The 27,757-nt window shown below is 62.0% G+C and overlaps 1 protein-coding gene across 4 annotated transcripts in view; it reads left to right on the top strand.

The window, feature by feature from the left end:
* Window positions 1-27,757, top strand: part of OSBPL5 (oxysterol binding protein like 5) — a 67,226-nt gene that overhangs the window by 13,957 nt on the left and 25,512 nt on the right. For 3 of the 4 annotated variants that reach the window (XM_043452107.1, XM_043452106.1, XM_043452105.1), the window contains 2 exons: window positions 19,233-19,371; window positions 21,370-21,452. In XM_043452107.1, coding sequence (XP_043308042.1) covers window positions 19,254-19,371; window positions 21,370-21,452 — 201 coding nt within the window. In that variant the 5' untranslated portion in view covers window positions 19,233-19,253. Of the gene's footprint in view, window positions 1-203; window positions 210-9,604; window positions 9,608-19,232; window positions 19,372-21,369; window positions 21,453-27,757 lie in introns of those variants that run through there. The other variant, XM_043452108.1, reaches the window with a different exon arrangement.

Below are 27,757 nucleotides of genomic sequence, written 5' to 3'. Positions count from 1 at the left end.
CAGGGGCTTTTGAGCACCAGCTCTTCCCTAGGAGTGGACAGCGGGGACGGAGAGCCTCCTGCTCGGAGCCTGGGAGGTGGCCCCAGCGCAGCGTCCCCATGTCGCCTGGAGACCCTCCCCAGCGACAGGCAGGCTGTTCTCCAGGGAGCACCGGCTTTCTCTGCTCGGTTTGGGCCGGGGTGGTGTGCCCGCCTTCAGCCCCGCTTCTCGTGAGCACAGACGAGGCAGGGCCGGTGTGGATGTGTCCCAGGTGGGGACGGGGAGAGGCGCCCGGGTCAGCTCCGTCTGAGGTCCCTGTGCTCCGCTGCGTGGAGAGGTCACGGTCCTGCCATCTCAGCAGGGGGCCTGGGAGCACGGGTGTCTCAGCCACGTCCTCGGAGTGTCCACACTCACCTTCGGTTCAGGCTGGCCTCAAGCTCCTAGTGTGAGGGCCTGGGGCGGCCCTGACCAAGGACCACAAGCTGGTGGCTTACAGCAACCAAAACGGACCCCCAGGTCCAAAGGCGGAAGCCCCAAATCCAGGTCCTGGCGGAACAGCCTCCTTCCCAAGGCTCTGAAGGAGGGCTCTTCCTGCATCTCCCCGCCGCTGGGGGCCCCGGGGACTTGTGGCCGCCTCCCTCCGGCCTCTGCCTCTGCGGTCACCTGGCCTCCTCCTGGGTCTCTGTGTCCTCTTCTCCTCTTAACAAGGACACGGTCGTTGGACCAGGGTTTCTGCTCCAGGACCACCTCATCTTCACTCGGTCATGTCTACAGAAACCCTATTTCCTAAGGAGGTCACTTCTGCAGCCCCTGAGGTCGGGATGTCCATGTATCTTTTCTGGGATGCCATCCTCCAGCCCGCTGCACCCAGGAGAGGGTGGCCACGGTGGGCAGGGGCCGGGAGCTTGTGGAGACTCCTGGAGAAGCAATGGTTAGGAGCCGGGCTCGGGCTGACTGCTGGGTGGGAAGGGGGTGGCGTTCTGGGGACACGGGGTGACATCACAGATGCAGCTGTGTTGTCCTCCCAGCGATCCTGGAGGTGGGATCAGGGCGCTGCCTTATTATACAGACGAGATCATCGGGGCCTCCAGAGAGGCACAGACCCCTCGGGTGCCCGGCTGACTGCCGGGCCTGACCGCGGGGGCCTCTCCACCAGGGAGGGGGCGTGTCCGGCTTCCCCGGCCCAGCGTGCGTCCCCTGAGCTCTCACGGCGCCCACTCGCTGGGCACAGGCTGCTGGCCCCGGCGTCTGGAGGGGGGACACTGTGGTCCTTGGCCTCTGGCCGCTGACCTGCCCCTGAGACGTGAGCCCCTTCGGGCTCTCCACTGCCTGCGTCCTGCGTCCTGCTCAGCTGGGAGACCTGGGCACCCCAGGCGTGCCCGCTCCACACCCGGTCATCGCTCCGCCCTCGAGGGCCCCTCGTCCCTGCCCGGCCTGCCAGGCTCTCAGTGGGTCCCGGGCCTGGGGAGTGAACCCGGGGAGAACAGCCGCACTTGCATCACCCGTGTTTACCTGGGAACCGAAAAACACTCTTTCAAAAAAGAGCTGTCTCAGAAGGGGAAAGTGCAAGCCCCTCCCCGGAGCCCTGGGGCTCTGGTTCCTGAGGGTGACTTGCAGGGGCCCTGAGCGCACCGCCTCTAGTCCCCCAGGCCTTCCTGCCCAGACCTGGGGCGCTGGCACCCCAAGGCTGGGCCGACACTAACAGGGCGACTGCATCATCCCTGATCCGCGTGTGTGTGTGTGTGTGTGTGGTGTGTGTGTGTGTGTGTGTGTGTGTGTGTGTGTGTGTGTGTGCGGTGTGTGTGTGTGGGGTGTGTGGTGTGTGTGTGGGTGTGGGTGTGTGTGTGGGGTGTGGGTGTGTGTGGGGGTGTGTGTGTGTGGGTGTGGGGGTGTGTGTGTGTGGGGGTGTGGGTGTGTGTGTGGGGGGTGTGTGTGTGTATGTGGGTGTGTGTGTATGTGGGTGTGTGTGTGGGGTGTGTGTGTGTGTGTGTGTGTGTGTGTGGTGAGCAGTCAGGGTGGGAGGGGAGACAAGGCCCGTGCACAGTCGTGTGCCAGTCCCTGGCACTCGGGACACCCTCGGCAGTACCCAGAGACCAGGCTGGTGGTGCCCCAAGCTGCCCAGCGCCTGGCCAGGGCAGCGAGTGCCCGTTGCCACGCCGTCGAGAGCTGGGTTGTTTTCACGACCAAAGAGGAGGGAAGGGAGTGAGGGGGCGGCCTTCCCCCTGGGGAGGGCGTGAGTGTGTGCAGGGGCTGAGGGCTCAGGCCACCGACCCACTGGCGTCACCTCCAGGCAGCGCCTGGCTTCGCCTCTCGCCTCTTGGGAGGCCCCAGAGGTTGTAAACCCCGGAGCCCGAGAGAGGCTGCCGTGGGCACCCAGCCAAAGCGGGTGCAAGTGTGCGGTTCAGCCGTGACGCTTCCCCGTGGGGCTGCCAGGGCTCCGAGCCGGTGACCGGCCACGTGGCAGCCTAGCAGAGTTCTGGGGGTGATCACGGTGGCGGGGGAGGAGGTGACAGGGGGCTGGCGGCCGGCACCCCCTGCCCCAGCTCACATCATGGCCCTCTCCAGGTCGCCCAGCAGGAGACACGCTGGACTGGTGGTTTCCCAGGGGTCACTGCCCCCAGCCCAGGCCTCTGGGAGCCGAGGGCAGCAACTGGACCCTGGCTCCCAGTCTCTGCCAGTTTCCCAGCTCAGGGCCTCTGGCGCGGTGTGGTTGACCTTGGGGAGACATTGTGAATCAGGGGACACATCCTGGACCCCTGGGAGAGCCAGGTCCTCAGGCCGGAGCCTCCCAAAGGCTCAGGGCGGGGCTGGAGGCCCAGGCCACTCTGCAGTGGGCCAGGCTGGGGCCCAGCCCCTGGGCGTCCGGGCTTTCGGGACGCTGCAGCCCACCTAGGGGCGGGCGGACACTGGGGACCCCGGGCGACGCCCTGGCTCTTCTTCCCTCTGTATCGCTGCTGACGCTGAACCTGCATCACTGTGTATGACCGTCCTCGTCTCGGGGCGTGCAGCCTCTGATCCACCGGTGTCATCCGTTCGGTGTCCTCAGAGGCACCTGGCTTGTTTTCAGCCTTTCAAACTCGGGATGAGCTTGCGGGGGCAGGATGGAGCTGTAACGTTGCGTGTATTTCTTCTCTCGCCTCAAGGCTTTTATGACTTCTCTCCTGGGCCCTTCAAGCGCGAGCTTTAAGGCTGTCCCTTTTGACTCGGCAGGAAAATGTGAAATACCGAAGCAGAGAGGTCGGTATAGCCGAGGCTCCTGCAACACCCCGTGGCCCCCCACCACTGCCCCCGGGTGCGGCTGCCTCTCATCTCCCTGAACTTGGGTTTAAAATAGACCTTCGTCCTCATCTCCTGCCTGGAGCCCCCGCTTTCTCCTGCTTTCGTTGCTGGCTTTGTAACTGCCCCCAGAGCCTGCGTTTGCGGTGGGGGGTCCGGCCCTCAGGGTGGGGCTCCTGGGACAGGGTCCCCTGGCTGTCCACACATGGCCCTGGAGAGCAGAAGGCAGTGGGGAAGGTTCCGGAAGGTCTCACCCCGGACACCCCCGTGACCTTGAGGAGCTCCCGGAGGGGTTGAGCCCACCCTCCCCAGAGACCCCCCAGAAGAGACTCCAGCGCTGTTTCCTCCACACCTGCTGGGCCTCTGGGCCCTGCGTCCCCAGCCTCTGCCTCTGCAGTGTACCCCCCAACCCCCTGCAGTCTCTTCTTGGCCCCTCGGAGCAGCTCTGAAGGTGGAGAAGGCGTCACAGCCTCAGTCAGCCGAGTCTGGTTCCTGGGTGCCTGCTGTATACACATCCCTCTGGGTCAGATGCCCCCTCCCGCCCAGGGAACATCTTCGATAGAACCTGCTACACACCAAACGCTCCCTGGCACTGGGGCTGCGGGGACAAGCCCGGGACCCCACATGGCGGCCCTGCCCCCAGGAACAGAGGGGATTCTGCAGCAGGGATTCTAAGATTGGGGGGCGGGGAGGTTGTGTGAAGGACAGGATGGGGGAGCAGCCCTGGGCTGGGGAGTGGCCCCAGGCAGACACCTGCCGGATGGGGGTGCCTGGAGCTGATGTCCTCTCAGTGGGGCTGGTGCAGCTGTGGGCAGCTGGAGAACAGGCTCTGGTCCACTCCAGCCTGGAGGTGGGGGGCGTGTGCATGGGGCAGCTTGGGGGACGCTGGCTGCTGAAGAGGGGGTCCGGGTGGACCCAATGGAGGGGCCCCAGGCCAGTCCACACTCCTGCAGGACCCTCGGCCACCTGCCCTTGCAAAGATTGTCTCCCCCGAGCCTCCCTCCAGGCCCAGCATCTCTGGCTTCTCATTTATTTTCAGGCAGGTGCCAGCTTTGCTGGGGGCGTGCTCTGCAGTAAATGCAATGCACACTCGTCATGGGGACACGGACGAGACCAAAAAGGTCAAGTGGGCTGTCAGTCGTTTATGTCACCCTGCCCCGGAGTCGCCGTGTCACGGCCGCCTCCTCCACGCTGTGTCTGCAGTGTGGTCTCCATGGCTGCGGCGTGCTCTCCGTGTCTGTGGTGTGGTCTCTGTGTCCGTGACGCAATCTCTGTGCCTGCAACACAATCTCTGTGTCCGCGGCATGGCCTCCGTGTCCGCGGCATGGCCTCCGTGGCCATGACGTGGTCTCTGTGTCCATGGCGTGGTTCCCCATGTCAGTGGCATGGTCCCCGTGGCTGTGGCACGCTCTCTGTAGCCGTGGTGTGGTCTCCATGTCCATGGCATGGTGGTATGCCCACGGTGTGGTCTCTGTGTCCATGACGTGGTCTCCGTGGCCGTGGCATGGTCTCCGTGGCCGTGTTGTGATCTCCGTGCCCATGGCATGGTCTCCATGTCCGCGGCATGCTCTCCATGGCCACAGCATGGTCCCCGTGTCCATGGCGTGGTTCCCGTGGCCGCAGTGTGCTCTCCATGGCCACAGCCTGGTCTCCGTGTCCATGGAGTGGTCTCCGTGTCCATGGCATGGTCTCTGTGCCCGTGGCGTGGTCTCCGTGTCTGTGGTGTGGTGGTGTGTCCGTGGCGTGGTCTCCGTGTCAACAGCATGGTCTCCATGGCCGCAGCATGGCCTCTGGCCGTGTTTAGCATTTGCTGCATCACCCTTGGTTTACTTGCCTCCTACCTGCCGATGGATGTTTTCACTCGTGAAAATAGGCCTGCAGAGCAAATCCTCCCACACGGCTCCTGGCACAGATATCGATTGTACAGATCTCACACCCTGTAGTAAATTTCTGGAAGTCGCGTCGTGGGCTCGAGGGGTGCATGTGCTTGACAGTTTTGATTCACACTCCCCAACTACCCTCCAGAGAGGCCACACTTTGTCCTCCTTCTCTCTGTCTGTCTATCTCAGGGCCGTGTGCCCAAAGGGTGTTCGTCGGGCTGACCCATGGGGCACAAAAGGGTGATTCCTGCCGACCGGCAGGCCATGGTCTGTCACCCTGGGCCAGGCCCTGCCTGGACGCTCAAGGTCAAGTCAGGTTGACCAGCAGATTTCGAGGCTCTGTCAGCCATCTGGGGACATGGCATCCGACCCGAGGGCTGCAGACAAGTGTCCCCTCCCCCCAGGCCTCCTCCAGGGTCACCTGGGCCCCTGCAGACCCCTGTCCAGCCCCAGTCCTCAGACAGGGCCTGGCCAGACCAGAGAGGCCTCTGCCAGTGGAGAAGGCTTCCCGAGACCACTCAGAGAGCGGGCCGCCTGGGGCTCAGCTGCAGGACAACACCACCCCGGTGTCCTGGCGACCCGGTGAGCTGTCCGGCTGGTCCTGCGCCCGGCGTCTGCACAGAAACCACCTTCCCTGTGACCCGCAGTCTGTCCCTCTTGCTGTGGAGCTAGGGGAGGGCTGAGCCCTCGGATCCATCTCCCTGGTCTTGCTTCTGGAAAATAAAGCTTGGGCACAACCCCTGGAGGCAGAGCTGGGACCCGCACCCGCCCCCACCCCCTGGTCTCCCCCAGCCTGGGTCCCCTGTGCACGCCCTTGCCCCCTGGAGGAGAAGGACCTGTGTTCATCTCTGGGCTTCGACGGGGCCCTGGAGAACCAGGACCTCTGAGCTCAGCTGAGCCGTGTCTCAGCTCCCCCCACCACCCCGCACAGGGCAGGAGGGGTAGGCAGGGTTGCAGGGACACATGAGCAGTAGAGGCGCTGGGCCCCCTCAGTAAATGGGCCCTAACACCCCGATCCTCTCGGGGTCCCTGCTCCTCTGGGCCAGGCCCTGTGGAGGCCAACGCCACCCTCTTGCAAGCCCAGGATCACCCCTCTCCCCAGGGGAGACCCACCGGCTTCCCATCGCCACACTCTGGCAGCTCAGAGGCTCTAGGGAAGACGAGCAACCCAGGGCCCGACACAGGTGAGCGGTCGGAACCAGCCAGGCACCCGTCTCCTGGTCCGGCAGCCGTGCCCGTTGCTGCAGCCCAGCGCCCTCTCGTTCATCCTCTCCCCCTCCCTCCCAGTGGCCCCCAGGTCTTTAGAGAACCCCCCTTTCCACCCTCCCGCAGAGCGCACTGCTCATTCCCCGCCCTCCGCGAGCTCCAGATGGCCGTCCAGGGGTCTCCCCGACATGAGTGTCAGCTAGGAACAACTGTCAGTTGCTCTGGGGGCCTGGGGCCGAGGCCCCTGGACTGGCAGGGCCCAGGCAGGGACGAGCGGTCCCCTCCACCACACTCCAAGTGGGACGGCCCTCAGCCCACCCAAACCATCCAGGGGCCCTTCCGGGTGCCGTGACTTTCCCCTGGTGACCATGTGGAGAGAGCACGTGGGGGACCTCCATTCGTCCCAGAAGGCCCGCAGGCCCAGGTTCCGTCCAGCCTGGGTTCTGGGTCAGCCTCGGGCCCCCTCCCTGCCTGACCTACCTGTAAGTAAGGAAGTGTTAGTTGCTCAGCCGTGCCCGACTCTGTGTGACCTCATGGACTGCAGCCCACCAGGCTCCTCTGTCCATGAGATTTTCCAAGCAGGGATACTGCAGTGGGTTGCCATTTCCTTCTCCAGGGGACCTTCGCAACCCAGGGATTGAACCTGGGTCTCCTGCATTGCAGGCAAATTCTTTACCGACGGAGCTACAAGGGAAGCCCGACCCACCTGTAAAAACACCCCTCAGTTCTTGATGGGTCAGGGTTGGGGGGGAGCTCGAGGGTGTGACACCTCCCGTGTATCTCATCTGTGAATCTCAGGCCCCCAAGAACACGGCCCTGGGATGTGCAGGCTCCGGGGACACGGCCCCTCCCAACCTCAGGGTTCCCAGCCTGCTGGGCTGGGGGCAGGGCTGGCTCACTGAAAGCTTTAGTGCGTGTTTATGGGGGGCTGGGGGGGTGGGGGGTGACTCTGAGCTACGTGCTGTGGCCAGCGCCAGGTCTGGAGGGGAACGGAAGGAGGGGGCATTCAGCGCCGGTCCAGGATCCAGGAGACCAGAGGCAGGGACGTTTGGGACCCGGGACTGGGGCCACTGGCCCAGTGGGAAAGCTGACACCTCCCAGGGGCTTGTGAGGGGAGGTTGGGGGGTCCTCCATGTGGGGAGTGGCCAGGGGTGGGGGTCTGGGGCTGGAGCCCTAGGAGGTTAATCAAAGGGCTGATGGGGTACAGGTGGCCATGCTGAGGGCGATGGGGGACGGGGAGATTCTGGTGGGCCCTGGCCTAACCCAGGTGAGCAGGAAGGGCCTGCCTGGCTGCGAGTGGAGGGACAACGGCCCCCGGGGCTCCTGCAGACCAGGCGAGGGCGGCGGTCCCCCTCACCCCACCCTGGGTCTCTGCTGGGCTGGGTGCCCCAGAAACTCCTGCAGTGAGTTGGATGGTGGCCCCACTTTTGGGGTGTGAGTCCTAAACCCAGAACCCATGAATGTGAGCTTCCTTGGAATGAGGAATTCACAGGTGTAGTTCAGGGCAGGGTCATGGCCAAGGTCATCCCAGACTATGTGGTGGAGTCTTGAGTCCAGCGATTGAGGAGGAAAGGGGAAGGCGAGGGAGGTGTGAGACCCACAGGGGAGGCAGAGACAGCAGGGAAGTTTACATAAGTCCCGGGGCACCTGGGGCCCTGGACGCCGGAAGTGGCAGGAAGGAGCCTCCGAGGATGCAGCCCTGCCCACTCCTTGATTTCAGACCCTGGGAGAGAATCCGTTTCTGTGTTTCAACTGCCCACATGAGGTCCTCTGTTGCAGCCGCCCCAGGACTCCAATACAGCCCCTCTTGGAGGAAACTTGTCAGTTCTCCCCCAAAAGCCTCAGGATCCAGTGAAGCCACCACTGTGTCCGGCCATCTCTACGGTCAGCGGGGGACAGGGACCCAGGCTGCTGTGGCCCCCAGCCTGCAGAAGGAGGAAGGCCCTCTGGGTCAGGCCCTGCTGGGTGGAGCCAGCAGGCCTCTGTCTCCTCCCACTGACCTTCACTGCCTGGGGGAGGGGGATTGTCAAACCTCCCGCCCCCGTCAGAAAGGACGGCCTGGAGGGGGTGGCCCTGTGGTCTCAGCACGTGGGCTCCCCCACACATCAGATAATCCGGGGTCTGACCCCTCCTGAGACCGGAAGGGCGCTGCCCGTGGGATCTGGGTTGAGGCTGCCCCTTGAAACCCTGGCAAGCAGGTATCCGTAAAGCTCACCCCCACCCAGAGGGACATGTTTGACCCAGAGTCGGCCTCCAAGCGGTCACTGCATCCCCCATCACTCTTGCTCTCATTTCTAGCTGTCACTTGCTGCTCACGAGGCACCTGCATGCCTTAGAACTTGTCATTTCATGGTGTGACCAGTGTTTCAGGGACAGACCCAGATTTAGGTCTTGGAACTTGGAGGACAAGACCTGGGTGGGGTGGGGGGCATTTCTCAGCCCCAGTGGGGGTTGTCAGGGGTCTCAGGACCTTTTCCCCGAACCTCACTGGGGGCTCAGATGATAAAGAATCTGCCTGCAATGCAGGAGACCCAGATTTGATCCCTGGGTTGGGAAGATCCCCCGGAGAAGGGAATGGGTACACACTGCAGTACTCGTGCCTGGAGAATCCCATGGACAGAGGAGCCTGGTGGGCCACAGTCCGTGAGTTGCCAAGAGTCAGACACGGCTGAGCGACTAACACTTCTGGTCCTCCACTGGACAAGGCACAGTGGTGGGACTTGACCTGGCTGGCCGCCGCTTTGTGTCTGGAGAACTGGTCGGGTCTGCAGACCACAGGCCTGGTGAGGGGGCTGTGGGTCCATGCCCCGGAGCTTGAGATTGGCCAGAGGCTGGGCCCAGTGATTGTGATCGATGGAAATCTTGAAAATTTGAGTTGTTGTTGTTGTTGTTTTCTGTAAAGAAATAGCATCCACCATCGCTTCTGCGTCGGGCCTTCTAGGTGGTTCCTCTTAATGGGACCGCTCAGCGCCCCATCCCTTTCCATGTCCACGAGCTCTCCATAGTGTGGGTGGGCCGCAGCTGGGTTAGCCGAGGACCAGCTGATGGACGTCTGGGCTGCCTCCACGTCTTGGCCGCCGCGGATGTGTGCGTGCACACACTGCTTGTGGACGTAGGTTTTCATTTCTTTCTCGTTTTTCTTTCGGTCTCACTGGGGGCCCTTGGCGTGCCCCCCACCATGTCTTGTGGCTCAGGGCGATGTCACACTGACACGTTGGCCCCAGGAAGCTGGTTGCCTTCGAGTGGGGTCTGCTTGGGGCCAGACGGTGGGGTCCGCTGGGGGGTCCGGTGAGCGAAGGGGCTGGAGGTGAGACTGGAGGGCTTGCAGCGGTGCGGGCCACACCCCCGAGATGCCGGGTCAGCTTCCTGGACCGCCCCTACCACGGCAGGACCTGGGGGGCCCTCAGCCCAGTTCCAGCCTGGTCCCGCCTGACTCGGGGACCTCCTTCTCCACGCAGCCGACAGAACCAGTTTCCCCAGAAACCACAGGGACGGACAGGTGGAGCTGTGACTGGGCAGCCCACAGCCTGACGTGGGGTCCTCAGGGGCTGCCCGCTCCGTTATCCCAAACGGGCCTGGAAGGCAGGGCTCCTGTTCCTGCCCAGGTGGTCAGCAGTGAATAAGGCCTTGAACCGGAGGCTGGGTGGGGGCCAGGAGCCATGCAGGAAGAGCCTGTGGGCTCCCCGCTGAAATGCAGACAGCCCCTGGGCTGTGGGAGGACCAGGGTCCCGGACAGCACACAGTAGGTGCTCACGGATCGGGCTGCGGAGGAGCGGCAGGAGCGGCCACCCCAGCCCAGGACCGGAGGCAAGAAGGGTGGCCCGTCCACCCAGAGGGTCTGTGGCTCTTGCAGGCGGGGTGCGAGGAGGCCGTGGGCTTCCCTGCCGTACAGACCACAGCCTGGTAAACATTCTCCAGAGTTCCTCTCCTGGATGTCAGGGCAGCTCCGCCACGGTGGGCTGACCCCCAGGGGGGCCCAGCACGCCTGCCCCAGGTGACCTGGGAGTCGGGGTTGGTGCCAACCGGCCACATGGTCCTGGGCGAGCCAGCTCACCCTCGGGGCCTCAGTTACTGCATCTGTAAAGTGGGGAGAAAGCAAGGAAGTGGAGTACTGGAGCTTGGGGTCTTTGTTGCTTCTAAGAGCTAGCATCCTCCCAGCCCCTGCAGGGGGCGGCAGGCAGACAGGAGGGGAGGAGGGGCATGGTGCCTGCTGCCCACCCGCCGGCTCCTCTGGTATGGGGAGGGGGCTATGCAGGGGTATGTGCGTCCCGCGGGGGCTGCCGCTGTGGGGGGATTAGGTCTGTCCAGCAAGAGGGAGTTTTCAGTTTACACAGGGATTTGCCCTGAGAAGTCAGGTCCTCTTCTTGCACTCAAGTTGTGGCAAAACCCCCCAAAATCTGCCTCCTGGAAACCTCAGTGAGCCCTGCACCCCAAGGCTAGGTAGACTGGGCTCCAGCCCTATGGGAAACCCCACGGTGAGGGGCCATGGTGCTGGGCAGGAGGGTGTCAGGGGTCCACACCTGGTGCAGAATGTTCTGGAGGAAGCAGGCGCCGGCCGATCCCAGGGGAGCAGGAAGCTCAGGGATATCGCCCTCCGGAACTTGGGTCCCCAGAGCAACGTCCGTCCTTGCTGGGAGCAGTCATGACATGGACTGCACCCTCCTGCTTAGTGAGTCCCCCGGGGCTCCCAGTGATAGGGGGACCGCCCACCTGAAGCCCTCAGAGGATGCCGGTGCCGCCCCCATAAGCACAGGGGTGGGACCAGGGCTCTTCAGGGACCCAGGAGGTGGTCATCCGAGTGAGGCTCTGTCTCCCCTCCAGCCTCGAGGCGCTGAGGACACGGCCCCCCAGCCAGCAGCTGCGTCCAGGCAGACAGGGGGCTCCAGCCTCAGATGAGGAGACTCGTTCCCTGAAGAGGAGAGATTCGGGGGGCACAGCTGGGAAAGGAGGCTTCACCCCAACCCGGACAAGGCCAGGGAGGGGTTTTATGAAGTCCAAAGCCAGTTGGGCATTAAAGAGGAGGCCATAGGATTGTATTTAAGTGGGTGCCCTTGGACATGTGGCTTCTACATTGTTGTTAAGTCACTCAGTTGTGTCCGACTCTTTGTGACCCCATGGACCGCAGCACGCCAGGCTTCCTTGTCCTTCACCATCTCCTGGAATTTGCTCAAACTCATGTCCATCGAGTCGGTGATGCCATCCAACCATCTCATCCTCTGTCATCCCCTTCTCCTGCCTTCAATCTTTCTCAGCATCAGGGTCTTTTCCAGTGAGTCGGTTCTTCGCATCGGGTGGCCAGAATATTGGAGCTTCAGCTTCACCATCAGTCTTTCCAATGAATAGTCAGGACTGATCTCCTTTAGGATGGACTGGTTGGATCTCCTTGCAGTCCAGGGGACTCTCAAGAGTCTTCTCCAGCACCACGGTTCAAAAGCATCAATTCTTTGGCACTCTCACATTCTTAAAGGCAAAAAGTGGCTTCTGTAGTGCTTTTTTTTTTTTTTTTTAATTTCAGCTTTTTAAAACTTGAAATACAGTTGATTTACAATGTTGTGTTAGTTTCAGAGGTACATCAAAGTGATTGTCATACATCTACATATATTCTTCTACAGCTTCTTTTGCATCATAGGTTACTCTAAGATACCGAGCATAGTTCTCTGTGCTCCAAGTAGGTCCTTGTTTATTTGCTTTATATTTAGTAGTTTCTATCTGTTAATCCCAAACTTCTCATTTCTCCCTCCCCACTTCCCCTTTGGTAACCGTAGGCTTGTTTTCTGTCTGAGTTACAGTTATGTGTTGTACATAGCTGGTTCTTAGCATAGTGAAGGTGAAAGTCGCTCAGTTGTGTCCGACTCTTTGTGACCCCAGGGACTAACTATACAGTCCAGTCCATGGAATTCTCCAGGCCAGAATACTGGAGTGGGTAGTCTTTCCCTTCTCTGGGGGATCTTCCCCAACCCAGGGATCGAACCCAGGTCTCCCGCGTTGCAGGCGGATTCTTTACCAGCTGAGCCACAAAGGAAGTACATAGTTGGTTCTTGGCATAAGCTCAGTTATCTTAACCTAGCCCTGTGGTCACGCTTCTCTGTCTCCGCCCTCCGGGCCGCAGTGTCGACACCAAATAGAAAGGGGGCAGCTGCGTGCCGGGCTGCACTTCCGACGGCGCGAGGGAGGCAGGGAAGGGGGTTCGTCAAGATCCGATGCCCAGTCTTCCCGCACGTTGTGCAGAGTCCTTCCGCCTGCAGCGTGGCTGTGGCTGGTTCTGCGAAAAAACTGGAGCATAATTACCGCATGGCGTCCACCCGCCCGGATCCCCAGGGCCGTCGTGCAGACCAGCTGAGGAGCTGAGGAGCCGGCTATGGCCCACGTGTGTGCGTCTGACTCACGCTCCTGTTCCATGGCCGCGGTGGCGTTCACGGTCACTCTGGTTCCGTCCAGCACTTCAGGTCAGCAGCCAGACTCAGGCATGAGGTCACTCGGGCACCCATGTCGACCTGCTGCTTCCGATGCTGGACTGAGCGGGACAGGCTGGGATCAGGCCTGCAGCGGGGACCACATCCAAGCAGGCCAAGTTCGCCCCCACCCTCTAGAACTGGGCGGGACGGCTCTACGGCAGAGGACGTGCACGTGGGCGGCGCTGGCTGTGCCAGTTGGCCTGGCGTCAGTCAGGAGGCCAGGTGGGCGGGTGCCAGGGCCCGGCCCTGCCCATGGCCACGGGACCCGGCTGCCAGCCGGGAACACCCAGGCAAGGCCCTGCCGACCCTTCAGCAGGCCAGGCCACTTCTGGCCCCTCTCCCTGGGGCTCAGCCGCTCCGAGGCGTCCTGTCTGGGAAACGTCTCCCTGGGGTAGGCTGGGCTCCCACCCCGTCCCTCGGGATCCTGCCTGCCCCCCTCCTTTCTATCCCTGCCCTCAGCCATCTCCGAGGTACAGGGGCGTGGGGGGCTTGAAGCTGTGCCGCCTTGAGGGGACCTCGGCCCGGTCTGAGCCCTCGGACTTCACACGGTGCTTTCCCCTCCTGGGACCTTGGTTTCTGCATCTTTAAAATCGGGTCATGAGATCCACTCCCCTTCATCCCTCAGGTGCCATGAGAATCGCATCACGTGGGGCAGCGCGTGTGAAAGGGCCCAGGGCCCTTGGAGGGCCTGTCCGCAGCATGGGGCCTGCAGGAGCCCCGGGCCCAGAGTCCCGACCACTGGTCTGCCTCACTGGGTTGCCCGCGTTCCCGTGGGGGCTCCCCAGGCTGCCCAGTTTGAGCCCCAGACGCTGGCACCAGCTGGGGGACAGTAGGCGGACTGTGTTTCTGGACCTTCATGAGGCTCCTCTCGGCAGGGACCCCATGGTCACCAGCCTTGGGGCCCCAGCAAGTTTCTGGAATGCAGATGTGTGGTGTGGACACGGCGGCCGGGGTCCTTTCCCTGACGACTGCCGTCCTTCCCTGGGATCTGCTGACCCTCCGTTGGGTGTGCAGACAGAGAGCCGTGCAGGCGGGCTCCATCCTCGAGCTCATCTGTGATTTGGGTGCATTTCGCCCCTCGCCTTTCATAATCATTCGGTTCAAGCAGAAGTGGGTATACTGTGAATGCGGGCACGTTGGCGGTGTGGGGGCCCGGCTGTACGTGCCTGCTTCTCCCACCTCCACCGGTTCATGGGGAGCCCCCAGCGGCCCCAGCCAACTCTCCACTGCCCAGGAACACCTCCCCTGCCTCTGCCAGCACAGCTGGGCTGGCGTGACCCTGGGTCAGCGGTGGGAATGCTAACCAGGCAGCCGTGGGCATGAGGGAGCAGGCACCCTGGGTTGGCCTGTCAGCCTCTGCAGGGGACTTCATCACCTCCGTTCAGAGCAACACCCTGTCACAAATAGGGACCTAACGGAGGCCACGCAGACATTGCAGGCAAGGCAGGATGTCCCCAACTTCCATGCCGCCAAGCGGGATGTAGAGCAAGCCGGGGGTTCTGTGGGATTCCTTCTCAGAGCCTCAGCCCTTCCCACCTCCCCAGTCCACTGTGGCCCAGCGGATTCCAGCCCCGGAGAAGCAGGCCGCGTGTCCTGCCAGTGCAGCCGCTAACGCCCCAGTGACCTTTCTTCACAAGGATCGCATTGTTCTGGCTGGAAGGTGGGCGTCAGGGCGGGGAGGGAGGGGACAGCGTTTAGAGGCACAGAACTGCTCGGACGGCAGCTTCCAGCAGGTCGGGGCAGGCAGTGTGTGGGCCCCCAGGTGGACACTGTGGACTCTGGGCCCGCTCTCCCGGCCTCGCTGTTGGCCGCTCGGCCTTGGCTCAAGACAGAGAGCTTGTCACCTGCCAGGTGCCCGAGCTGGTGCTGGCGCTCAGAGACACGGGGCTGGGCCAGGCAGCTCAGAGCCTGACCTGTAGTCCGTCTCTGGGCCGGCACCGCGTGGGACCCAGCTGCCCCCGACGCTGGGGCGCTTTCCCGCCCCGGGGGGAACACGGAACTGAGGGGCCTGCTCAGACCACGGCGGGGGAGGGGGCCGAGCCAGGAGTCAGGGCTGCCTCCCCTCCCGGGCTCCCCTCACTGTCCCCCACCTGCACCCCGAGGGCTGGGGGTCCTGCCTGCTGGGTGGGGCCCCCTCCACCCGCCGCAGAGGTGGGGCGGAAGCCGGCCACACCTGTGCCCTCAGCTCTGCGGCTCGTGCCCTCCCAGGCTGTGGGTCCGAGCGGGGCAGCAGCAGTAGCTTCCCTGGGGGCTCTTGATCTGCAGACCCCTCCTCTGTGCTCTGCGGGGATGGGCCATCCCCGGTCACAGACACACGGGGCCCCCCCCCCCCCCACCGCCTCCTGCCTCCCGGCCTCCACGGTGAGCCCCGCCTTGGGGGTCCTGGGGTCCCTGGGCTGGGGCTCCCCTTGCAGAAATGCCCGAGGCTCCTCACCGGGGTATCAGGGCCCCACACACGGGCTGTGCTGGGCGCCATCCGTCCAGGCCCCACAGTGTCCGCTCAGGCCCCTGGACTCCGTGATCGTAAGCACCGGACGAAGCCACAGCCGGATGGTAGGATCGGCCTCCTTCATGGCCGCGGGGGAAGGATTTGGGCGCCGTCGACCGAGGGCCAGCTGTGGAGCGTCATCCCAGTGACCAGGGGCAACGGGAAGCTGTTACTATCACAGGGCTCAGCCCGGCCATCAGAGGCCAGAGAGGCCAACGAGAGGAAGGCGCACGGCGGCCTCTGACAGCCCAGGTGGGAGGAATCGAGGCTCCAAGTGCCCACGGCGGGCCCAGAGAGAGAGTGACCCCCAGAGAGAGTGCCCTGAGCACTTGGGCAGCTGGCGTCCAGGCCAGGACAGGGGGAGGGCTGCCCACTGCGGGCGCGGTCCTGGCTCCCGCTGGCTCAGCTGGGAAGTCTGTTTCCTCTCCCATCTGTTCTTCCTTCCCTTCATCCTCACGGACTGGCGCCCATAGGGGTCTCCCCTCCCAGCACTGCGAGCCTTCAGCTTTTCCCAGGACGAGGGGACCCGCAGCCCAGGGCTCGGTCAGCCCAGCATCAGGCCGGCGGTCCTCCAGGCTGGGAGGCTCCGAGGGCCTGCAGACCCACCAGGCGTGGCTGGATTCCTCCTGCGTCCTGTCGGTGCCTGGAGGGCAGGGCCTCATCCTTCAGCTGCACCAGGCGTGGCAGGAGGAACCTTACCAGGGTTGCCGTGGAAATGGGCCCCAGACCAACCCTGACCGCCTCTCTGAGGTCCCCCCCCCGAGACCCACGGAGGAGGAGGAGGCTCTAAGCCCAGGGGCCACTGGGCTGCCTTCCTTCACCCCAGCCCCCCCGCCCCCACCGAGGCCTCACGCCCCCTGCCAGTCCCTGGGCCTGGCTGTGCAGAGACGCCGCAGACAGGAGGGACAGCACTGTCCCCTCCCTGGAGCTCGCGTCCTGTGGGGGAGGAGAGCTAACACAGAGGAAGGAACGCGGAGCGACACTGCGGCGACCGGGACTGCGCCGTGGGGACGTGGCGTCGTGTGAGACGGGGGGGTGGCAGCCTTCTGGGAAGTGACATTTGATCGGAGGGTGGAATTCGAGAAGGACCCGGCCACCCGGACGGACGGAGATGTGGGTGAGGGTGTTTGGCACGGGGGGGCGGTGTCCGAGCAGAGGCCCCGGCGGGCACGGACGTGTGTGAGGAGCATAAAGGGGACCACTGTGGCTGGGGCAGCGTGGGTGACGGAGCCAGCAGGGAATGAGGTGGGAGGGGCGGGCCGGGGACCTGACGGCCTGGAAAACAGGGACCAGGAGACAGAGGCCGGACTGTGTTCCGAAGGCAGGGATGAGCCCTGGGGAGAGCGGGCCTGGATGTACCTCTGGAATGAACAGAGCAGCGTCTCTGCCTCCATGGCCTTAAAGGAGACCATGGACGGCAGCCAGGGGTGGGCTCTGCGCAGCCCCTGAGGCCCTGCTGGAGAGGAGCCACCCCCACTGTCTGAGCAGGTCAGAGGGGGTCCGCGGGGGCCCGCGCCTTGTCTGAGGAGTCAGGACACAGAACGGGTATCCACAGGTGCATCCCGGCACTGCCCTTGGATTGGGGGTGTCTGCTCTGGGCCAGCAGTTCAGCCACGATGTCACCTCTGATGTGTCTGATTGTTGGACAAGTAGGGAGGAAAGGAAGAAAGGAAATGAGGCTGCTCACTGGCTATCTAGAGAGATTCAAGGAGGTGGGGGGGGGGAGAGATTGGATGGATGGATGGATGGATGGGTAGATGGGTGGGTGGGTGGATGGATGGATGGGTGGATGGATGGATGGATGGGCAGATAGATGGATGAGTGAATTAATGAATGGATGGATGGACGGGTGATTGGATAAATGGATGGTTAGGAAGTTGGTTAAATGGATGGACAGGTAGGCAGGTGGGAAGGTGGCTGGATGGATGTGTGGAATAATGGGTGGATGTAAGGGAGAGAGTGAAGGTGGGAGGGAAGATGGAGTGGCCAAGCAGATGCAGGCTCCCAGACCAATGAAGCCACTGGTCCTCGGTTGTTATCTGTGCCGGGGGAAGACACGCAGTAGGACCTGAGGAGAAAGGCAGCCAGGGGCCCCTGTGCCCCCCCACCCTGGTGGAGCCGGGGCCCGTGACCAGATCTGGGAGCTGAGGGCAGGAGCCCCTCTGCCCGCCCCAAGTTTGCAAGACTCAGCCCCTGAGAGACGTGAGGCTCCTGGTGAGGGCAGCCTACCCGTGTCATCCCTCATCGTACACCCTGGGGCCCCCGGGCAGAAGTGCGTCTGACTCACTTTGGCTGCCAGCCCAGTGCTTGCGAGAGCTCAGCTGCAGGAGTGGGAAGGCAGGGCCGCCTCTCCGGTGCTGGCTCCCTGGCCTGAGACGCACCTGGGCAAGCAGTGAGTGTCCACCGGGACTCCGACCAGCAGGGGCTGGACCCCAGACGCCCACCCCACCCCCTTCCCTGGCAGTGGGTTTGCTAGAAACCTAGCTGAACCGATGGGGGTGGGGGCTTGGAACTCAGGAGCCAGGTTTGAGATTATTCTCAAAAAAAATAAATAAATAAAATACCCAACCTCTCTGAAACCAGTTTCCCCATCTGTAAAACAGTGCAGGTAACCAGCTTGGCCAGGTGACACCGCAGTGGTGAGGAAGCGGGGAGGGGGACAGGGCGGGCACTAGGCCCAGCTGCACCTCGGGGGCCCCCAGGATCCCTGGGCGGAAAGCACAAAGAAGGTCCTGAGGCTGCGGATGGAGCCCTGGGCTACCCTGCCCCTCCTGAAGCCCCACCCAGGCACCCACTGTCCCAGCAGGAAAGGCTGCTATCTGCTGCTCCTACCCCAGGAAGGCCCAGGGCTGTGGGAGAAAGTGGGGCCTTTGTCCTGGGCTTGGCAGGAAGCCTCAGTCCACCCGGGGAGGCGGCAGGGGGCACCCCCAGGCTTGGAAGAGAGGTTGGTCAGCCAGCTTCTGTGTACGTCCTCAGGGAGAGGACAGAGCGCAGCATCGGGGCCGAGTCCCCGCTCTGCCAGCATCTGCCCGGCTGCGACCACAGGGCTCTGGGGACCATGATTTTCTCTTCTGTAAAACGGGCTGCCGTCCACTGTGAAAGGCTGGCCCCGGCCCTGTTCAGGGTGGGGCTGCGAGGGGCGTGGGCGAGAGGCAGGCAGGCCCGGGAGGGCGGGGCCGCCGGACCCGGGAGGGCGTGGCGGGCAGCCCAGGGCTCTCCCCGGCTGCCCCTCCTTCCCAGGCTGGGAGGCGGTTCGGGCCATGCTGCGAAGCAGGGAGATGACTCGGGCCGACCTCGACCTAAGCTCACCTGCAGTTTCTCTCCAGGCGCTTTGGGTGCAGGTGTCGGAAACCCAGCCAAGGTGCCGAAGCAGGGGAGGGCGGGGAGTGGTCTCACGGCGTCCTTAGGTGGGCTGGGCAGGCCGGGGTCGAGGCCAGCCCCAGCCCGCGCCCGTGGCCCCTGACGCTCTGGGCCGCCTGTCTCGCCAGCCTGCGGCCCCCTCTCGGGCAGCGCTCCGCCCTCCCCGTGTGCATCAACGCCGACCCCCAACGCGTAGCTCCATCCTCGGGGAGGGGACAGCGGGTGGCCCACGTCTACTCCGCTTCTCCTTGTCCAGGGTCCGACAGGGCCGCTTTAGCGCCAGCCCTTGGGTGGAGGGCAGAAGGTCCTGCCAAACCTGTGATGGCCAAACTGGCTGGTCGGGGCCTGGCTTCCGATTCGGACCCTGGAAAGCCTGCACTCAGTCATGCAGCCTTCCTGGGTGACCGCCTTGCAGGCCCCTCGGGCCCTCCGTGTCCCGTTTTGGACCTGACTGTATGATGGGACCCCTGACTCTGGCGTGTCTCTGGTCCCCTTGCCGGGCAGGTGGAGGATGCCTGTAGCCTCCAGGCCCCAGGCTGCCCCGGCCTCAGCGTGAGGTGTGACCAGTGCCCCCCTCCTTCCTTCTAGAAGCCGCCCTGTGCCCACGCCATGAAGGAGGAGGCCTTTCTGCGACGGCGCTTCTCGCTGTGTCCGCCCTCGTCCACCCCCCAGAAGCTCAGCCGGAACCTGCTCGTGGGTGGAGAACATGAGCTCGATGTGGGTACAGGTCAGTGCCCACAGGGGGACCCGCTCACCTGGCGGCTGCGGGAGGGGTGGGGATCAGTGTCCACGGGGGGACCCGCTCACCTGGGGGCCGCAGGAGGGGTGGGGGTCAGTGTCCACGGGGGGACCCCGTCACCTGGGGGCTGCGGGAGGGGCGGGGGTCCTCCCGGACTGTGTGACCTCAGACATGTCCCTCACCCTCTCTGTTCTGTCCTGGTCAGCGAGGGGGGAGTCCACCACGTGGGGTTAATGAACAGAAGGCTCGTAGGGCCGGAGAGCCCCATGACCTGGGGGTCCAGGTTTCACCCCCTTGGCCACGGAGGTCGAGCGGGGGGCTCCCCAGTCCAAGCCTGGAGGCAGATCCTTGTCCCTGTAGAGGCAGTGGAGTGCAGTGGTCCAGGCAGCCTGGACCTCTTGCGGCCTGCCCACGCTGCTCCCATCACCTGCTTTGGAGCCGAGAAGGGGACCCAGCCCCTCCGGCCCCTGGAGGAAGCCAGGAGAGTGTCAGGCCGACACGCTGTCAGGACCTGAGGGGCTTCCAGGACCACCCACCCAAAGTGTCATCAAATACATGGGGAAATAGGCCACTTTGTCCAAGTTCACAGCCCGTGAGGGGCGCCCAGGGAAGTAAACCCCAAACTCACTCCCTGCTGCTACACTCTGGCCCCGAGGGCGCAGGGGAGGCGGGAGGCTCGGATCTCCAGGGCACAGGCCCGGGTGGCAGGTGTAGCGGGCAGGGCGAGGAGGCGGGCGTGCACGGGCAGGGAGAGGAGCCGGTGCCAGCCTCTGACTGCCGGGCGGCCCTCACCCCACTCCCGCGGGGCCCCTGCGTCCGCCCAGCCCAGGTGGTGGCACCGCTGGGAGGCTGCCCCCTGACAGCCCCAGGCCGGGCCGCCCCACGACAGCTCGTGAATCCAGTGCGCCTGGATGGCAGGGCCCCTGGGGCGTGGAGGGGGCCCCTGTCAGCAGCCAGCCCCAGGCTGTGGTCAGGGGAGGGGATGCAGGGCCGAGCGCAGGGGCGCGTGCTCCTTGGTGACCTCGCTGCCCCAGCGCGCCCGGCTGCAGGACGGGGTCACCGTCCCCGGTCTCCACGCTGGCTTTTCTGCAGAGCGCGGCTCTCAGGCCAGGGCTCCGGGGAAGGGGGTCTGCAGACACCGCCCTCTGTGGGCCCTCCCCTCGCCTCCTGGTCAGTGTGGTTCTCCCCGGTCATCGCCACATCCGCTCCCGCGCAGGGACCGGGCAATCAGCCACCAGCTGCAGGAAGCGGGTGGGAGTGGCCTCAGAGACCGTTGCCCGCTTCTTCCTGCCCGTGAACCTGGGCTTTAGAAACAAGCCAAGGCTGGGGCAGCCACCTACCCCAGGATCGAGTCCGGGCACCTCAGGCCCCTCTCCCACCCCTCAGTCAACCCAGAGAGGACACCTGCTGGGAAGGGGTGCGGGGACAGAGTCCACCCACACCCCTCCGAGAGTCCGGCACTGGGGGCAGTGGGGTTCCAGCTGGAGGACTGTGGTTTTGGGAGGGGGTCAGGTGTAGTCTGGGTGCCCTGGACCTGCAAACTGGGGGCCTGCCATGCAGAACCCTGAAGGCCAGGCCACCCTGGTGCCTGGACTCCCACCCAGCAGTGATGCCTCCATGCAGTGACCCCCCTCCCTGAAGTGACTCCCGTCCCAGCGGTGACCCCCCTCCCAGCAGTGACATCTGCTCCCAGAGGTGACAGCCCTCCCTGAAGTGACTCCCCTCCCAGCAGTGACCCCCCTCCCAGCAGTGACATCTGCTCCCAGAGGTGACAGCCCTCCCTGAAGTGACTCCCCTCCCAGCGGTGACCCCCTCCGTACGGTGACCCCCCGCCCCGTGTGGCTGGCTGGTGTTGATCAGATCTCTGGTTCCTCACCCGCCGCCCGGGTTGGCTTCCTGCCCCGCCCAGGCCGCTGGCGCCCGAGCCTGGCCTGCTGTGCGCGGGGCAGCCCTGCCCCGGGCCTCACGCCGGCCACTGTCTTGCAGGGAAGGACATGGAGCCCCACGGCTCGTCACCGCCCCGGGATGAAGGGCCGCCGACCCCAGGCTCTGCCACGAAGGTGCCGCCGGTAAGAGCCCGGCTGTGGGGGGCCCGGGACAGGGGGCCACCCGGGGCTGCAGGGGGTGCCGAGGGGGGGACAGCAGGCGCCCGGCCCGGCCGCCACCCCCGCTCTCCACTCCAAACCACGGAGGCTCCTGGAGCCGGAGTCCCGGAGTGCGAGCTGCCTTCTCCAAGTTGCCTTCCTGGAGTGACACAGGCCGGGAGACGGGGCCCAGGGAGGCCTCGGGGACAGAGAGTCACGGCGCCAGGGGGCCCCGGGCCTGCTGCTGTAAAGGAGCCCGCCCAGGGCTCAACACTTCCTCCCTCTGGCTTTGCACCATGCCTTCCCCCGGCACCCTCTCGGGGCCTTGCCATGATCTGGAAAAGCACACCCATGTGCACACACACACACAGATACACACAGATGCACATACACACAGATACATACACTACACACAAATAAACATGTACACACAGGCACGCACACAGATAGGCCTCCACACACAGATACACACACATACAGATATGTATACTATGCACAGATAAATACATACAGAGATACATACATGCACACACAGATACACACAGAGATACACACAGATGCACATGCATACACATATACTACACACAAATAAACATATACACACAGACACACACACAGATAGGCCTCCACACACAGGTACACACACATACAGATACATATACCATGCACAGATAAATGTGTACACACAAATATACACACAGATATGCATACATACACAGATATACACAGATGCACATATATACAGGTACATATGCTACACGTAGATAAATATATACACAGAGACACACACAGGTATTCATCCACACACAGATACACACATACAGATACATATACTATGCACAGATAAACATATACACACAGATACACACAGATGCACATACATAGAAAAACATATACTGCACACAAACATACACAGATATGCGTCCACACACAGATACACATGCAGATACATATACTACACACAAATAAACAGATACACACACATACACACATATATGCATCACACACAGATACACATACAGATACGTGTACTATGCACAGATAAACATATACACATATGCGCACAGAGACATACCTACACACACAGATACACACACATACAGATACATATACTATGCACAGATAAATATATACACACATGCACATACATACAGATACATATACTACACATAGATAAATATATACACAGAAACACACACAGATATGCATCCACACACACAGATACACACACATACAGATATGTATATTATGCACAGATAAATATATACACAGAGATACATACATGCACACACAGATACACACAGAGATACACACAGATGCACATACATACAGATACATATACTATGCGCAGATAAACATGTACACACAAATATACACACAGATATGCATACATACACAGATATACACAGATGCACATATATACAGATATATATACTACATGTAGATAAATATATACACAGAGACGCGCACAGATATTCATCCACACACACAGATACACATATACACATATACTATGCACAGATAAACATATACACACAGATACACACAGATGCACATACATACAAAAACATGCACTGCACACAAATAAACATACACACAGATATGCATCACACACAGATACACATACAGATACGTGTACTATGCACAGATAAACATATACACATATGCGCACAGAGACATACCTGCACACACAGATACACACATACAGATACATATACTATGCACAGATAAACACATACACACAGACACATGCACACACACCCCACGTGCTCCCCAGCCCAGCGCCTCTCAGCTGGGGCCCAGCTGTACCCCTCCAGGCAGAAGCTTTGATGCAGGGAGGGTGTGGGGCCCGGGCACAGGTGTGGGGCTTTAGAGATGCGCTTCCTGCCCCCAGAGGGTCTCAGGTCAAGGGAGCGTGGCCCCTGGATTGGAGGCCCCAGTTCTGGCTGTGGGGCTGGGGGCACTCGGGCCAGTTCTTCCCACTCTGGCCACCCGTGGGACCCAGTGACTGCAGCCTGGCTCCTCTGGGACCCCACGCCCTGCTCTGTCAGACAAGGGGTTAGTGGTGGTCTCAGGGTCTCCCGGTGTCCACCTCCAATGAGGAAGAAGCCAGGCCTTTCGTGGGTGCCCCCCACAGCCAGTGTCCCCCACCTCAGCCTCCAGGGCTGCCAGCTGCCAGGAGCACAGTGGGAATGCCTGCATTCGTGTGGAGTTTAATTTAAAAACCTGTCTTGATTACAGTGAAATGCATGTAATGAAACATACCGTCCTAACCGTGTCTAAGCGCACGGTTCCGTGGCGTTAAGTATAGCCGCAGGGTGCTATACCGTTACCACTGTCCATCCTGAGAACCTTAGCGTCTTAGCGGGCAGACGCCCTGGCCCCACCCAACACTCGCTCCCCACCACCCCCATCTCTGTCACTGTGAACGTGTCGACTTTAGGGACCTCATGTGGGTGGAATCCCAGCGGATTTGTGATTGCCTTCTTTGAGTCTGGCTTATTTCACTGAGCATCGTGTCCTCAAGGCTCGTCCAGGTTGTAGCTGTGTCAGAATCCTCTTCCTTTTAACGGCCGAGTAATGTTCCATCGTGTGGTTGGACTATGCTTCGTTTCTCCAATCATCTGTCAATGGGCGCAGTCATTATTTTAGATACAGGTTTATTTCATAAAAACAGTGAAAACATGGTTATTCCTTCTACAACCCAATCAAACACGAAACCCAGGGAAAGCCCTTTAAATGCTGTCAGGAGCACTCGTTTCAGATTTCAGATCTCACTCCCTCAGTCGAGACGTCCGGGCATCCTGTCCGGGCAAGACGTGTAGGCGCCGGGGGCGCAGTCGTGGATAAAACGAAGTCCCCCTCTCCCGCAGCTTACGTTCCAGAGGGGAGACAGGCTCCAGAGGAAGCAAGCGAGTCTGGACAGTGCGAGGCCGTGGCAGGAAGCGAAGGACAGCTCTGGGTGCCCCCAGGCCCTTAAGAGAGACTTGGGGCTGTTACAGAGGGCGCAGTTCCGGGAAGACTCAAACCCTAACACACCTGTGATAAACAGACCGTTTGTTGCTCAGTCGGTCAGTCCATATTTAAGATGGACACATTTAATATGCTAATATTAGATATTTTGTTCTATATAAGATTAATACAATGTATACTATTTAATAATATTAAATGTTTAATATATAGCTCTTTAAGTATATACACACACGTGCGTGGGTGTGTGCACGGTTATTCAGTTGTGCCCAACTCTGCGCCCCCGTGGGCTGTAGCCCACCAGGCTCGTCTGTCCGTGGGATTTCCCAGGCAAGAATACTGGAGTGGGTTGCCATTTCCTCCTCCGGGGGTGGGGGCGTCTTCCCAACTCAGAGATCAAACCTACGTCTCCTGCATCAGCAGGCAGATTCTTCACCACTGTTCCACCTGGGAAGCCTATATATACACACAGACACATGTAATATATATTATATGAAAAATAATTGTGATACATAGTGTAATATAATAAAGAACGTTGTTCTTTATTTTCCAAGTCTCCTGTAAATGTGTTCCCCTACTTTCACAGTTTAGTGTTAGTCGCTCAGTCGTGTCCAACTCTTTGCGACCCCGTGGACTGTAGCCCACCAGGCTCCTCTGTCCATGAGATTTCCCAGGCAAGAATACTGCAGTGAGTGGCCATTCCCTTCTCCAGGGGATCTTCCCCACCCAGGGATCGAACCCGCCTCTCCTGCATTGCAGGCAGACTCTTTACTGTCTGAGCCACAAGGGAAGCCCTAGATACTTCATAATTTAAAAAAAAAAAAAGTAAAAGTAAAAGTAAATATATATATTATGCGGTTTTTCCAGGATATAAAATTCAAATAACATGAAGTTAACCATTTTAAGTGAATCACTCGGTGGCATCTCTTGCGTCCACAGTGTGGTGCAGACACCACCTCCGTCGCGCTCGGGAACGGCTCCGTCACCCCAGCGTGGCCCTCCGAGCGGCCACTCGCGTCCCCTGCAGCCGCCACTCCGCCTCCCGTGTGTACGGATTTGCCTGTGCTGGACACGGCGTGTCAGCGGAGCTGGGCCACGTGTGGGGCTCTGTGACGGGCTGCTTCCACCAAGCCCCGTCCAGGCTGCGGCGGGTGTCACGGCTGAAATAGTCCACGGGCTGGATGGAGCCGGGCGGCTTGTCCACGCGTCAGCAGAGCTCCTGCGAACACGCGCGTGCAGGTGTCTGAGTCCCTGTTTCACTTCTTTGAGCATGTACCTCAGAGTGGAATTGCTGGGCCAGATGGCAATTCTGTGGCAAGATGGCTTTCTAGAAGATTCTGTATTTGGCCTCTTGGAGAAAGTGCTGAGTGGTCTTCCTCAGTGCCCGCCCCGCGCTACAATCCCGCCGGCGGGGAGGCGGGCGCCCACGTCTCACACCCGCACCAACGCGGGCGGCTTCGGTTCTGTTTGGCGTCGTCCCCAAGGCCACGCCTGTGGGTGTGAAGCGATGTCTCACCGTGGTTGGATGAGCACTTCACTGAGGACCCAGTGGGACGAACATTTTCTCACTTTCTTGTCAACCTTCTCTCCACGTCCTCCGTCCATCTTTGCATCCAGCTGTTGTCTTTTGTCAGCTTCCCAGGTGGCGCTAGGGGTCAAGAACCCGCCTGCCAGTGAGGGAGACACCAGAGCCTTGGGTTCGATCCCTGGGTGGGGAAGATCCCCTGGAGGAGGAAATGGCAACCCGCTCCAGGATTCCTTCCTGGAGAATCCCATGGACTGAGGAGCCTGGCGGGCTACAGTCCATGGGGTCGCAGAGAGTCGGACACGAGAGAGCGCACACGCACTTTGTTGGGTTGTTAGGAGGTCTTCCTTTTCTGGACACGAGCATTGTTAGACACGATTGCAGATGCTTCGTCCGGTCCTGTAGGTCGCTCCAGGGCACTTTTTTAAAGGAGTTTTCCGTGGCTGCACGTTTGTGGGCAGACCCCCACGTTCATGGTTCTGAGCAGTGTCTTCTGCCCCTGAGGGTGCCGGTCATCGCCCTGCTGTGCCTACACGTGCTGCGGCCTCAGGAGCCAGCAGGCAGGCCTGGCGGGGTCCCCGGCCTGGCCCTTAGGATGGAGCAGTGGTGGGCACTGCCCCAGGCCGGGGCTGCTGTGACCCGGCCCAGCGGCCTCGCAGGGCCCAGGAGCAGAGGGTGCGGGGCACGGACACCCCACCCCGCCCGCTCCTCCCAGCCCCGCGGCCCCCACTCTGTCCCCTTCTCTTCCTCCGTCTCCCCAAACAAGCTCCTTCCAGCTGCATCTGATGGAAAGCGGGTGGCAGGAACCTGGCAGAGGGCGTGTTCGTTCATGCCTGTGTTCACCCGACGTGCTCCCTAGGCTTCCAGCTCCTGGTTCCGGGGGCGCTGGACGGAAGCCGTCCACAGTGGAGCTCCTGGCACGATACCCAAATGTGCATGCAGCCAGGACAGCAGGAGATGCTGGGCCAGCCAGGGGTGGGTGGGGTGTCTGGGGTCTGATGCCAGCAGGGTGCTCGGGGCCGTCTTCCTCCAGCGGAGGCAGCTCAGCGAGGCCTGAGGAAGGAGCAGGGAAGAGCGCTGGGCGGGGGAGCAGCATGTGCTCAGGAATCCGGGGTTCCAGGCACGAGAAGCCCAGCACCCCAGGAGCCGGAGCGTCAGCCCGGCCCCCAGCGCCTGCCGCCATCGCTCCTGCCTCAGCCCAGAGCTTTTTTCTGGGGCAGCGTCCCCCAGGCGCCCTGACCACGCCCCTGGCTTCCCGGGCTCTCGAACGTCCTGACTGGTCTCCGAGAGAGCGCGCAGAGTGACGCTGCCCGGGCCCAGCCCCCTTCGGAGCTGCGCGACCGCGGGCAGGTTCTGAGCCTCTCTGTGCCGCGGGGCGTGGCTGGGAGCGTGGGCAGAGCTGCCGTGATTCCCACGCACACCCGCCGTCCCCGGCGCGGCTCTGACCCCTCCTTGCCGCCGTCCCAACCCCGCAGCGGAGGCCTCGCCCGGCACGTGGTGACGCGGGCACAGCGGGCCGACTGGACCGCTCCGGTCAGAGCCCTGCCACCCGCTCCGCAGCCTCGGTGGGCACCAGATGCCCAGCAACGGTGGGAGTGGAGGAGGGCATGGCAGCCCGCTCCGGGATTCCTGCCTGGAGCATCCCACAGACAGGAGCCCGGCGGGCTGCGGCCACGGGGTCGCACAGAGTCGGACATGGCTGAAGCGACTTAGCACACCAGGCCTGCCCCCTGGGTGGCGGCAAGACCTAGGTGAGCGAGGGCAGCCGCGACCTCAGAGGACGGGGCGGCCAAGG

Source organism: Cervus canadensis, chromosome 29 (genome assembly GCF_019320065.1).
Source record: "Cervus canadensis isolate Bull #8, Minnesota chromosome 29, ASM1932006v1, whole genome shotgun sequence".
Classification (NCBI taxonomy): domain Eukaryota; kingdom Metazoa; phylum Chordata; class Mammalia; order Artiodactyla; family Cervidae; genus Cervus; species Cervus canadensis.
The sequence above is the reverse complement of the archived record's forward strand: the minus strand, read 5'-3'. Positions and strand labels throughout refer to the sequence as shown.